The sequence below is a fragment of the Tiliqua scincoides genome, chromosome 3, assembly GCF_035046505.1.
Source record: "Tiliqua scincoides isolate rTilSci1 chromosome 3, rTilSci1.hap2, whole genome shotgun sequence".
Lineage (NCBI taxonomy): Eukaryota > Metazoa > Chordata > Lepidosauria > Squamata > Scincidae > Tiliqua > Tiliqua scincoides.
In genome coordinates this window covers 38,609,167-38,622,634 of record NC_089823.1, presented here as the reverse complement: position 1 = coordinate 38,622,634, position 13,468 = coordinate 38,609,167, and the positions used below count along the sequence as shown (strand labels likewise).

General features: G+C 41.4%; 1 protein-coding gene across 2 annotated transcripts in view; it reads right to left on the bottom strand.

Moving 5' to 3' along the window:
• Nucleotides 1–13,468, bottom strand: part of ALCAM (activated leukocyte cell adhesion molecule) — a 174,629-nt gene that overhangs the window by 36,985 nt on the left and 124,176 nt on the right. For both annotated transcript variants that reach the window (XM_066619881.1, XM_066619880.1), the window contains exons 5-6: nucleotides 12,170–12,257; nucleotides 10,842–11,024 (exon numbers count right to left, since the gene is read on the bottom strand). In XM_066619881.1, the coding sequence (XP_066475978.1) occupies nucleotides 10,842–11,024; nucleotides 12,170–12,257 (271 nt within the window). The remainder of the gene's footprint in view (nucleotides 1–10,841; nucleotides 11,025–12,169; nucleotides 12,258–13,468) is intronic.

The following is a 13,468-nucleotide window of genomic DNA, read 5'->3' as shown; positions in this document are numbered from 1 at the left end:
CAGGAAAGAAAGATAGCTAGCCATTCTCAGCACATTTGGTAGTATACCAATGTATAAAGGAGAACAGGATTTTTGTGCTGCATCATGTAATATTTGTTGCTCAATATCTAGCAGTCTTCCTTTGAGGAGCTTAAACACCTGGGATGGTTGAAGAGCTCCCAAGGAGTCCGGAGCAATACCCATGGTTTGACTTTCTGTAGAAATAGCTTGAATTCAAGAAGTGAAAAGGATCTGATAACATGCCCTTGAGGAAGGGATCATTGTTTGATATATATAACAGATACGAATCCAAAACCTGAAAGAATGAAGCCATGCCACTGTCTCTAGTCTGATTGCTCCTGCTTCTAGACATAAAACAGCATAAGGTACACAATGCAGTACAGCAAATACATGGTAAAGAAAAGATGTCTGGATCCTTTCAACAGAACTATTAACAGCAGACATCCAAATAGGTGAGGCAAATAACAGTTTGGACACAACCTTGGCTTGAAAGATCTTTACAGCAGCCGGGATAAAAGAATTGCTCCATGTATGAAAAAAACGGTAAATTGCTTGAGATGTCAAGTTTGCTGCACTAATCATAGCTTGATGGTGAGTCGCCCAGGATAGCTGGTAATGAAAGTAGACTCCTAAATACTTAAATTGTTTAACTTGCTGGATATTTTTACCATTAAAAATCCAAGAAAAAACGTTTTCACCTTTTGCTGAATACTACTATTTTAGATTTCTCATAAGGTATGAACTATAGTACAGTTGAAGTTGGAAAGTTGTTAGGCAGCCCCAGACACGTCCTTTGCAATTTGAGTAAGATGCAACGTTTAATAATATATTGTTAAAAGGCACTCTTAGTGGATACAATGGGACATAGGACAGACAATGAAACAAACTTCTAATTACACAGGCCTACAAAATTGAGGGTCAGAAAAGTTTTTCCCAAACTTTATGGTGGTTTGATATGAATTTGGGGTGCCGATTCCAAAAATGGCATCCGTTTTGCCCTATCATGTCTAGTTTTGGCGATATAGTATAGCCTCATTAGTGAATGGTTCAAGCAGCTTCCTCATGAGGAAGCTGCTTGAACCATTCACCAAAGAGGCTATGTCGTGTCTCCAAAACTAGACGTGACAGGGCAAAACGGATGCCATTTTTGGAATCGGCACCCCAAATATACCTAGGAATGGGTGTAACGTTTAAGGAAGCAAAATGTGTGTTGGCCTGTATTATTAGGAACTGTTTGCTCTTCATTAACACATAGGAGCTTACTTCAAAGTATTGATATTAGGATTAAGAAAAGTTTGCCTTTCCTAAGCCCCCTGATCACTCCTCCCCCACCATATCATATCATTTTGGTATGTCTGCATGCTATGGCTGCTCTGATTACCATATACAACAAGAAAAGGTTACTATATAACAATTAACAGTTTAATAAAACATATTTAACTAACATATGAATAACCACGGTTATTTCAGGAAGAATTATTTCATTGAATTTTGACCTTATGACATAATTCAACTGAGTTTCACAAGACTAGATATCAGAACATTGAGCTAATATTAGATGAAACTGCATAAGTGGCTTTGGCAACGTCAAATGAAATACGAACTGAGGTAGGTCTTGTAAGGCATTTCTGTACAGTGATTACTGAAGTGGCATTCAAAAGATAAATATGGTGAACTTCATAGCACCTTAATACCGTCAAGCAAACTGTAAATGTGATATACTTCTGTTAGGTTGAATAGAGTTGAGCTATAAGCTGCACTCTACTTTGAGTGTTTCTTTAAAACACAAGATAAGATGAAGGGTATTGTTTAATGCATATTATCTCTTCCATCCAGATTACCAGTAACTTTGCAGAAGCTAAATAGAACAGTCATGTTAATGGAAGAAGTAGAAGACAGCAATTTCTCACAGCAGAATAAACTATAAGGTGACATTTAATAAGTTCCAGGCTTGGAAAAGGGTTTTGAAACTCTGTTAGGATGCTATAAAGATATGTGCTTTACATCAGCAGCTCTGGTTGTTCTGCACACTTATCAAGTGAATGGCCTCCATTTGTTCTCCTAGCTTAATTTTTAAAAATCTAAAGCATGTCTATAAATAAATGCATGGAGTACTCTGGTATGGTTTTTCAGTGAACAACAGGCAATTATGGAACTCCCTACCATGGGAATTAAGTTCTATACCCTCCCCCATGGAGTTTCAGCAAGGGCTCAAAACCTTTTTGTTTCATTTGGCGTTTGGGAGATAGATTGTCTGCCTCCTGTGCCTCAAGAATAACAGATCACTGAGTGTAAACACCACAGATACCCAACTATAAGTCGACCCCACAGATAAGTCGAGGGCAGATTTTGAGTCAACAATCATGGAATTTTCTATGATCCTCAGATAAGTCGGGGGTTAAACTTAGGGGGGTGTCTGACTATAGTTTTGTCTGATTTTACTCGAGGCCAGATCCTGAATTGTTACCTAAGAACTGTAGTCTCTAATTTATGAAAAACATAGTAAAAGATCATAAGATACATTTTTATTCTTTTTAAATTCTGATCTTCATCACCTTTTTGTAAGCACTATCAGAGTAAGTGCACTGTAAACAACATACCAGTAAAACAGTGGTTCCCAACCTGGTATTCATGTACTCCCAGGGACACTCAACAGGAACTTTAGGGGTACTTGAAAAAGAATGGAATAATGGCCAAAAAAGGCAGGCCATGCTCCAGAATGCCTTTCAAGACAGGAATGCCTTGCAAGAACCAGCAAGGCAGGAAGGGAGGTAGCTAGTTGGCTGTGAAATAGCTAGTTTTTGGTCACCAATAGCTAGTTTTTGGTCATCAATTCATGTATGAACCAGTGATTGAAAACCAGCACAGTAAAAAAGCTGAAACATAATATGGAAAGTGATCCATCACCCAAAATTTCTCAGCACACTTCTGGTGCAAAACAGTGCAAAGGCAGAGTCTTCTGTTCTTCAAACAGATGAAAAGAGAAAATATGTGATGAATACATGAAGTCTGGGCTTTCATAGAGAGGAGATGAGGGCTTGTATTATTAATTACAAATGTTTTGCTAATATGAAGGGTACAATTTATGGAAATGGGCTGCCAAGGGATATGCAAGTGAAAAAGGGTGGGAACCACTACAGGAGAACCATGAATCAAATTCACCTTTAAGGTGTCTGGTGTGTTAAGCCAGAAGCTCCACGTACAACATACAACCCATAACACATAACTGGGCGTGTGCAATTCAATTCACAGCAGAGAGATGGACCTGCACATATTTGCAACCCCTTTTACTGAGAAGTAGACCCACTGCTCCTCATGGGTGTTATTCTTATGTAAGGGTGCATTCAATTGTAGCCTGCTTCAAATGGAAAGGAGGATTCCCATCCTGGTGTTTCAAAAAACAGACCTGCTTTGCAAGCATTTGCAAAGCAGACCCAGGCTGCAACAGAAGGAAGGAGAATAAAAGGTCAACAAATTGCTTCTAAGGAGCTGTGCCTGCCTGCTGCTTGAGAAAGGAAACTTTTCAGAGTTGAAAGGCTCTTCCCTTTGATTGACCCGGAGATAAGGCGAAGTGATAATTGGAGCTTGATTACTTGGCAAAAATTTCACACGTACTATAGGCGAGTATCTATGGTAGTTTTGCCCCTTTCCAATTGGTTTATTTTTTTCTGATTTTATTCATTGTCTTTATATATTATGTTTCATTTATTAATTGTAAGCTGTCAGTTTTGGCAGCACCCACCACCTATTTGGGGGAGGAATAGAGGCAAATGATGAGCGGCAAAACACTTCTGCATCTGTGGTTCAAGGTGAAGGACTGCAAAACATTTCCCATGCCAGTGGAATGAGTCACTGACAACGACTCTTGTTGATTAAGTGGCTGGAATCATTGCTTAATATAGGAAGGTATTTTGGAATGAAGATGATAACGATGCTTTCCGATGCATGATAGATCTCCCGCCCATTAAGCTCCTCACTAAATAAGTTCCATTATTAAATAAGGAGTGGTGTGATATCACCCGTCTCTGGAGGAAGGTAGCTGCATAAAGAAGCTACCCTAATTACATTGTCAGACAGCAGAATAGGATTTAATATGCTTGCTAATCATGCATGGTTAATCACTGGTGCAGAATGCAAATAATTCCAACATTTTAGAATGTGCCACAGCTGAAAACTTCACTCTTTATACTCTGGAGCTCAGTAGGTGTTTCAATGCTGCACATGCAACTGTGACAGAGATGCAAATATTAGTGAAGCATAATGCATGTTCTGGAATCCCTAGCATGTATGCACTGCTGAAACAGAGACGCCTGCGTTGGCTCGGTCATGTCGTGAGAATGGATGATGGCCGCATCCCAAAGGATCTCCTCTATGGAGAACTCGTGCAAGGAAAGTGCCCTACAGGTAGACCACAGCTGCGATACAAGGACATCTGCAAGAGGGATCTGAAGGCCTTAGGGATGGACCTCAACAAGTGGGAAACCCTGGCCTCTGAGCGGCCCGCTTGGAGACAGGCTGTGCAGCATGGCCTTTTCCAGTTTGAAGAGACACTTTGCCAACAGTCTGAGGCAAAGAGGCAAAGAAGGAAGGCCCATAGCCAGGGAGACAGACCAGGGACAGACTGCACTTGCTCCCGGTGTGGAAGGGATTGTCACTCCCAGATTGACCTTTTCAGCCACACTAGACGCTGTTCCAGAACCACCATTCAGAGCGCGATACCATAGTCTTTCGAGCCTGAAGGTTGCCTACAATGCATGTTTACTTGAAAGTAAGACTCTCTGAATTCAATGAGGTATTATTCTTAAGTGAAAAAAAAAATTGGTTAACTATTTCATAAGAACCTAAGAAAAGCCCTGCTGGCTCAGGCCAAAGGCCCATCTAGCTTCCTGTATCTCACAGTGTCCCACCAATAGTCCATTACAGTTTGCTAATATAGTACTGTGTAAAGCATGACAATAGTAAGGAATTGAGGCATTATTGCTCCTGAGTACATTTAACAGATGAGGCAGACCTAGATCCATTCCTGAATTCCAGCACAGCATGAAGCTGGGCAGTGTTAATTAGCGGTTAAGAAATCTCCTTCCATAGATCTCCTTGCATTAGGCAACAGCCCAGGTAAATCCCAGGCAAGGGTGCTGTAGTGGTTTGGGAGGTGGACTTAGACCTGGATGATCCAGGTTCAAATCCCCCCTCAGCCACGAAGCTTCCTGGGTGACCTTGGAACAGTCACTTTCTCTCAGCCTCACCTACCTCACAGGGTTGTTGTGAGGACAAGGAGGAGGGGAGTAGCTGTGCACACCGCCCTGAGTTCTTTGGAGGAAGGGCGGTATAAAAATGTGAAAAATAAAGTAATAAATATTTTATCTGTTTGACCTTGGTATGAATTCCTAATATCTCAGGTTTCCATGCCCTGAAAATATACAGTGTAACCCTGGCCTCCTCTCTTCTTATCATAAACCCACTTGTTCTCCATAGATTGACCTGAGAATGCTGGGGAGAAAAAGAAGACTCACAACCCCTTGCCAATATTTCTCTTGCAGTTCATGGGGTCTCAATTAGATATATAGGTCCAGCCTATTTATACACGGTTTTTTATGCATGGATTTGACTCAACACGAATGGCTCCTGCAAATGAGAAGGAATGTTCTGATCCCTGGAGAAGGGGAAAAATGCATCCCTTTAAAATCAGTTTAAAAAACTGAACAGTCTTTTAACAATAGCCTCCTTAATATGAGAGAGAGAGAGAGAGAGAGAGAGAGAGAGAGAGAGAGAGCGAGCGAGCGAGCAGCTGGCTGACAATAAATCAATCCTTCTCTCTCCAGCAGGCCCCTCCCTCCCCCCCAACAGAAAGGTGATCACTTTGCATTGGTGAAGGGAGGGGCTGAGTGAAGGCCTTTCTTTCTAAGTGCTTGGAGGATGACTGATTGATGGATTGCCTTCTTAATGACTCTTATTTCACATCACAAAGGTCGGCAAGGCTGTTTTTAAATCACTGGAGCAAAGAAACTTTGCTTTTTAAATTGATTTGCTATAGTGCATTTTTTGCTATCCATAAAAGTGAGTGCTTGGAAAGGAACCCAACGCAAATAATGAGGCTCAACCTGTATTGCATCATGCTGCCAGAACATAAAACACAGGCCTCCACAGTTGGACAATACAGTGTTTAGATAGACACGTGTTTAGACACAGTGTTTAGATAGTGGTATATGCCTTAATTTCAATTATGAAGATCCTTAACTTACTGAAAAATGCATTATTTTTATTGATATCAGTTACGTTTTTGTTCCATATGGAGCTGTTGCTATAGAAAATGAAGTAAGTGTAGCTCTCCAACAAATATGTGCATTTCAGTCCCTAAAGTAGACATAAAACTGTCTTAAAGGGAGCAATTTATCCTGGTTAAAGGCACATAGAAGAATAATTTCACACCAATTGCCCCTTCCCTCCCCCCTTCGTTTTCATTGCTTCATAGTATGCCAAGCACAGAATGAAAAAAATTGCATTCTCGTTTCCCCAACCTGCTCCAAATATACCATAAACCTTCCTAGATAGCAGTGAGTTAGTCCTTTACATCTTCTCAGTCTCCTGATGAGGACTGTGAGTTGTACTAGGAAAGTGATTACATGAGTTCCCGCGTGGGTCTGAAGTTATGGCATGATAAAGAAACTATTATAGCACAGAGGAGCATTCTGAGCAATAAAGGATTTTTTGGGGTGCTTGAAAACATTGTGCTCTTACAATTTACACTTTGGCATGCATTTGTCTCACTCTAATCCCCTAAAGGAGTTTCCAAAGGTAGCCAGCTACCATTGCATTTTGTATTTAGTTATTATTATTCTCATCACTTAGCACATCTTACAATTCTCATTTCATCACAAGATTCCTTTAGAGCTTCTATTCTGGCTGTGATAATTCTAGCAATCAAGAGGTCAAACAGCAATAAAAACAATCCTGAAATTGACATGGCATCTGTTTTATTACTTATCTCTAATATTTTAGCTGCAATGTTAGAACAAATACATAGGCTTTCAAGCTTGATTTTTACCATTGATTTCTTCCTTTTCATCTCTTCCCATGCCAGAATGACTGTCAAACTCTGCCACCACTTCAACCGTTTCAAAAAACCACTCCTTTTCTATACCTACTGTTAAAAGCCTCTCTCTTTGCTTGTGTCATCTCAAGTGCAGACTATTGTAGGCTTGTTCTTCATTTTCCTCTTATATTTCTCCCCCTTTTAGTCAATCCAGAATGTCTCAGCTACACAGATCGTTCTCTCTTCACTGAGGCTGTGTGCAGACAATGAATTCTGAAAAGCAATGGAAGCAATTTCTTCCACAATGCTTCCATGAGACCAAGAGAGCCCCAGCTTTCATAAGTTGATCACTGTGCAAGTGTGTGTGGGGATGGGGGGGGGGCCTGTAGGTTCATATAGCAATTACAACCACTTCTCCCCATGGCAATGGAATCATGAAACACAAAACATTTTCTTAAAGTCTTAAGAATGGTTTGGGCTTTGGAGAAAGAAAGGGATATGTTGCTCAGTATCAGTGATGTCATGATATGAAGCAGTAGTTGACATCCCAAGCTGCAGGGAACATGTGAGCTTTGTGGGGGGCGGGGTGGCAACTTTGGAAACAAACTCTTGCTCTTGCACTGGGAAAATGAGATTTCACTATGACAGACACTCTAGCAACAGGGATAATAGCAATGAAAACACCATCCTGATCCTTCACAATGACAAAGCAACAAATGTGTATATTCATTGCTGATAATCTGGAATGGATCAAAAACGTCCCCATTTCAAGATCGGGATTGGAAAAGACCTTAACACAAAATTCTGGAGAGCCACAACTAGTCAGTACAGAGTCAATACTGAACATGATGGAACTGAATCTCACTCAGCCAGGGCAGCTTCCTACATGCCTTTGGAAAAACCAATAGCTTCTTTGCTGTGGTCACAAAAATTTTAAGTGCTAGTGAAGTCTTCTCCTTGTCTGTAACTGAATTTCTTCTTTATAAATGTTATTAGTCTTTTTTTTTTTTTTTTTACCAATTTCCATCCATACTGGAATCCTCCTCCAATATTCCGTGTGATCGTAGATTATGTCCTTTTTGTATCCTAGAACCGGACACAGTGGGCCAGATATTACTCTGTTGCCCGGCCCACCAAACTCTTCGAGATACACACTTGAAATCTTTGCTGTCCTCCTTCTCTGGCATTTCTACCGATCTCTTACTTGGCCTCCTGAGTGATAACTCAGTGGCCACTACTAATGCAGTAGCAGAACTTCTTTCCGCGGCTCTTAAGCTAAAACCCCCATCCTGACTCTATACCCCCCCTTTTGTTTCCCCCTCTTCCTCCCCCTCCAGTCCCCTGTTGCGATTTTCTCCCTCGGCAATACAGCCAATGTGTTGGTTCTGTATTGGCAACCTTCAGTCTCGAAAGACTATGGTATCGCGCTCTGAAAGGTGGTTCTGGCACAGCGTCTAGTGTGGCTGAAAAGGCCAATCCGGGAGTGACAATCCCTTCCACACCAGGAGCAAGTGCAGTCTGTCCCTGGTCTGTCTCCCTGGCTATGGGCCTTCCTTCTTTGCCTCTTAGCCTCAGACTGTTGGCAAAGTGTCTCTTCAAACTGGGAAAGGCCATGCTGCACAGCCTGCCTCCAAGCGGGCCGCTCAGAGGCCAGGGTTTCCCACTTGTTGAGGTCCATCCCTAAGGCCTTCAGATCCCTCTTGCAGATGTCCTTGTATCGCAGCTGTGGTCTACCTGTAGGGCGCTTTCCTTGCACGAGTTCTCCATAGAGGAGATCCTTTGGGATCCGGCCATCATCCATTCTCACGACATGACCAAGCCAACGCAGGCGTCTCTGTTTCAGCAGTGAATACATGCTAGGGATTCCAGCACGTTCCAGGACTGTGTTGTTTGGAACTTTGTCCTGCCAGGTGATGCCGAGGATGCGTCGGAGGCAGCGCATGTGGAAAGCGCTCAGTTTCCTCTCCTGTTGTGGGCGAAGAGTCCATGACTCGCTGCAGTACAGAAGTGTACTCAGGACGCAAGCTCTGTAGACCTGGATCTTGGTATGTTCCGTCAGCTTCTTGTTGGACCAGACTCTCTTTGTGAGTCTGGAAAACGTGGTAGCTGCTTTACCGATGCGCCTGTTTAGCTCGGCATCGAGAGAATGAGTGTCGGAGATCGTTGAGCCAAGGTACACAAAGTCATGGACAACCTCCAGTTCATGCTCAGAGATTGTAATGCAGGGAGGTGAGTCCACATCCTGAACCATGACCTGTGTTTTCTTCAGGCTGATTGTCAGTCCAAAATCTTGGCAGGCCTTGCTAAAACGATCCATGAGCTGCTGGAGATCTTTGGCAGAGTGGGTAGTGACAGCTGCATCGTCGGCAAAGAGGAAGTCACGCAGACATTTCAGCTGGACTTTGGATTTTGCTCTCAGTCTGGAGAGGTTGAAGAGCTTTCCGTCTGATCTGGTCCGGAGATAGATGCCTTCTGTTGCAGTTCCAAAGGCCTGCTTCAGCAGGACAGCGAAGAAAATCCCAAACAAGGTTGGTGCAAGAACACAGCCCTGCTTCACTCCGCTTCGGATGTCAAAAGGGTCTGATGTGGAGCCATCGAAGACAACAGTGCCCTTCATGTCCTTGTGGAAGGATCTGATGATGCTGAGGAGCCTGGGTGGACATCCAATCTTGGGGAGAATCTTGAAGAGGCCATCTCTGCTGACCAGGTCGAAAGCCTTTGTGAGATCTATGAAGGCTATAAAGAGTGGCTGTCGTTGTTCCCTGCATTTCTCCTGCAGTTGTCTAAGGGAGAATACCATATCAGTGGTGGACCTGTTGGCTCGGAATCCACACTGCGATTCTGGATAGACGCTCTCTGCAAGTACCTGGAGCCTCTTTAGTACAACTCGGGCAAACAGCTTTCCTACAACGCTAAGGAGAGAGATGCCGCGGTAGTTGTTGCAGTCACCCCTGTCACCTTTGTTCTTGTACAGCGTGATGATGTTTGCATCCCTCACCATGCAATGTGTTGGTTACTGATATCGTTATTTATTGTTTTAATGCCAATAAAGGTTTATGGTATGGTATGGTACTGGAATCTTCTTCCATGGTGTTGAAACAGTCTCAGCAAGTCACATGCATCCTAAAGACCAGTGGTGTAGGTAAGGGGGTGCAGGGGGTAGCAATTGCACCAAGCAACAAGCTTGGGGGGGGGGCAACAAACTGAGCTTGACACTATTGGCCAAACTGTGAAAACCTTGGTATGTATGAATAATACCACCATGTCATATATTATTGAAAAGGTAATTTAGTGCCAAATGCAATGAAACAAACCACATTAGAACGTCTGTATTCTATCAATAGTTATGGCAAATTAACCAGAAAACGTTTTATTTATTTATTTACTTAATTAAATTTTGTCATGGGGTGCTACAAAATCTTCTTTAATCCCGGGTAGCAGATGCCTTGGCTATGCCACTGCCCCATCTTCCACTTTTCAAAAAAGTCTGGGTGCGATGTCACTTCCGGGATATCATTTTGAGTTTAGTACGAGCTACACTTTCATTAGCTATGCCACTGCTAAAGACTCTCTCTTGTAACAGGAAATATTTCATAAATAAGCATAAAGCATCTTGTCTGCTTATCATATCAACTATTCCTCGTTCAGTCCTTAATCTTTATCTTATCTGTTTAATGAAAACCTTTAAACCCTCAGTGCAGGGATAATACCCATTTCAAGTTCTGCACTTCATGAACTTTAATTTTCACAGGACCTTTGAAAACAGAGACCCTTTCAATGTTGTGCAAAGAGACATTTATGAACTTACAGTGAATGTTGAAGACCGTGGATTCCGACCGTATTGTTTCCAGTCCTGATGGCCCATAATATGAGACTGTACAAGTGAACTGTGCATTGGTGTCTTCCTTTGTTGGCTTATATTCTAGAACAGACGTGACCGTGTAGAGCCCGCTTGCTTTATCCACATTTGTTTGCTCACTTATGACAACAGCTTTTGAAAGAAAAGGCAGACTTTTCATTTTATTTATCTGACACATTTGTAGCCTGCCTTCCATTGAAGGTAGCTCACAGAAATTACTAAAACAGCAAGTATTAAAGAGCATTCCTTCCCACTGAAGGCTGCTCCAAATAGGACTACCAGATCTCTTTTGATGTTCTCCTTGCCATCTCTAGCACTTCTTCTGAAATTGGTCCCAAAACATAATGGTTGAAGATGGTTATGGGGGAAATAGGGTTTCTCCTTAACTAGGCCACAGAAGAGGCCCCTGTTTCCTGCTTCTTTCTTGCACTTTGAAACAGTAAGCATGGCTGGAGGGACAGCGACAAGATATTTATGTGATATAAACAGACCTTTCATGGGGGAACTGAACCATTATTCATTATTTACATATTTAATTTAGCCTATACTAAGGACATTTGCAAATATATTTTGTGAGTTGTCTTGAGAAAGCCATACATACATTAGAAGCAAACTAAAACATTGGAAGACACTAAGATTTCCATCACTAGATAGTATTCATTGCCAGAACAAATGTTTAAGGTTTAGGGCGTAGTAGTTACGCATCACTGGAAGAAGAAATTTCCAGGTGAGTCATTGTCACAGTAAACGATCTTATGATACCACTATATCTATAACTATCTCTATAAATATAGATATTTAAAGACAACTCTTTAAAATTTTCAAAAGTTACTAAAATCAACACTTGTGTAAAAACAGTCTCATAATCCGGCTGATATTTGCTATATTAATTACAGCACTGTAGGTAAGAGCATCGGTTTGGTGACAGATCTAAAGTGAGTTACTAAAAGTACTTCTAATGCAGCCACTTTCAACCACTGTGCACATTGATGCGTCGAGAATGGTTCCCAGGTGTGCTGTGGGAATTTGGGAGAGGATCATTTATTAGTAGGGCCATTGGGGGATGTGAGCCCCCCATTGGCAGCACAGTGTGCCTTATCAATTGGCAAAAAAAAAAAGGTGTGCCATAGTGCCTTGTCACCATGCTATGAGATGAAAAAGACTGAAAATCACTATACTAGTGGATTATTTGAAACCAATTTGCAAAGTCACACACATATGGATACCAGTATGCAAATTCGGTTCTGGAGAGAGAGAGAGAGAAATAAAAAACTTACCTCCTTCAACAGGCTGCAAAACTATTCCATTCTTATACCATGTGAGGTTCCCTTCTGGATAACCATCCTTTGCAATACATTCCCCAAGCTAAAAAAGACCAAAGAAATGACTGGGTTACTTGAAATTCAAGTAATTATAGAACTGCCTGTTCATTTGTATCCATGTTTACAACTATTGGGTCCAACATATATGAGACACTGTCCTCTGAACCATCATATCCTTTATGTACTTGTCTAGAGGGTTGTATCTTCCACAAAAGACTTAATTCTGTAATGTTAAGATTCAAATGAATGCAACAATGGGAGAGTTGTGAATCTTTCCACATGTCTGCCCAATTCCCATACAAAAAACTGAATGAAGAATGGGGAATGAAAGTGGTTGGAGCAATTGTAAAGAGTGCAGGAGAAGAAATGGTTCAGTCACCCATCCTCCCTTACACCCATATCACTCTTTACGTGACACATGGAACCATCATGTCTGACCTGGCCCTATATCACAAGTAAGAGTCCAAAGGAAAGTAGTAATTAATTAGGCAAAATGGCTTCTGCAAGAGCCATTAATTTGAAGTGTATCACAGCTCATGGTAGTAGGTAGGTAGGTAGATCACTGGTATATAGGTAGGTAGATTACTGCCTACGTTCAGATTAGCAGAGATCAGCCTAGGACTCATATCAACCCTTTCGTGGATATCAGACATGTCGAATACCTCAAAATGTCATCCTCCAGAACCAAAGGTAAAAACTTGTCAATAACAAATGACCACCACGTGAGAATTGGGGAATCTAGAAAAGCATTCTCAATAGCTCTCTCATAACCATGCAAGTCTGTTCCCTTGCAGACCCGTCAAAGACCAAATCCGACATAATTTGGAACACTGCAAGACTCTTATCTAGACTCTTCATGGACATGTAGTAACTAGGTAAAGATTGGGGAATATTATGTTGTCATTATATATAAATTATGTGTTACACTAATGGCCTATAAATCATATTGATTTTATTGTTACATTGGTATGCACTACAAGCCTTGAATTCTATATAGATACAGAAGTAATGAATAACCATGAGCATTGCTCATCATACGCTTTTTAAATTAATGCATTATTTGTTCCAAATCCGGAAATAGATCTTTAAAGCTATTTTTTAACTGATTTGATATCCACTAACTTTTTTTTTAATCCACTAGGGGTTCCAGAACCCCCATTATTATGTTTGCTACCAATAATAGTGATGCTGAATTTATGAACAAATCATGAACATCTCTCTGGAATGTGTGTACAAGTAAGGAAGCTTCTGTAA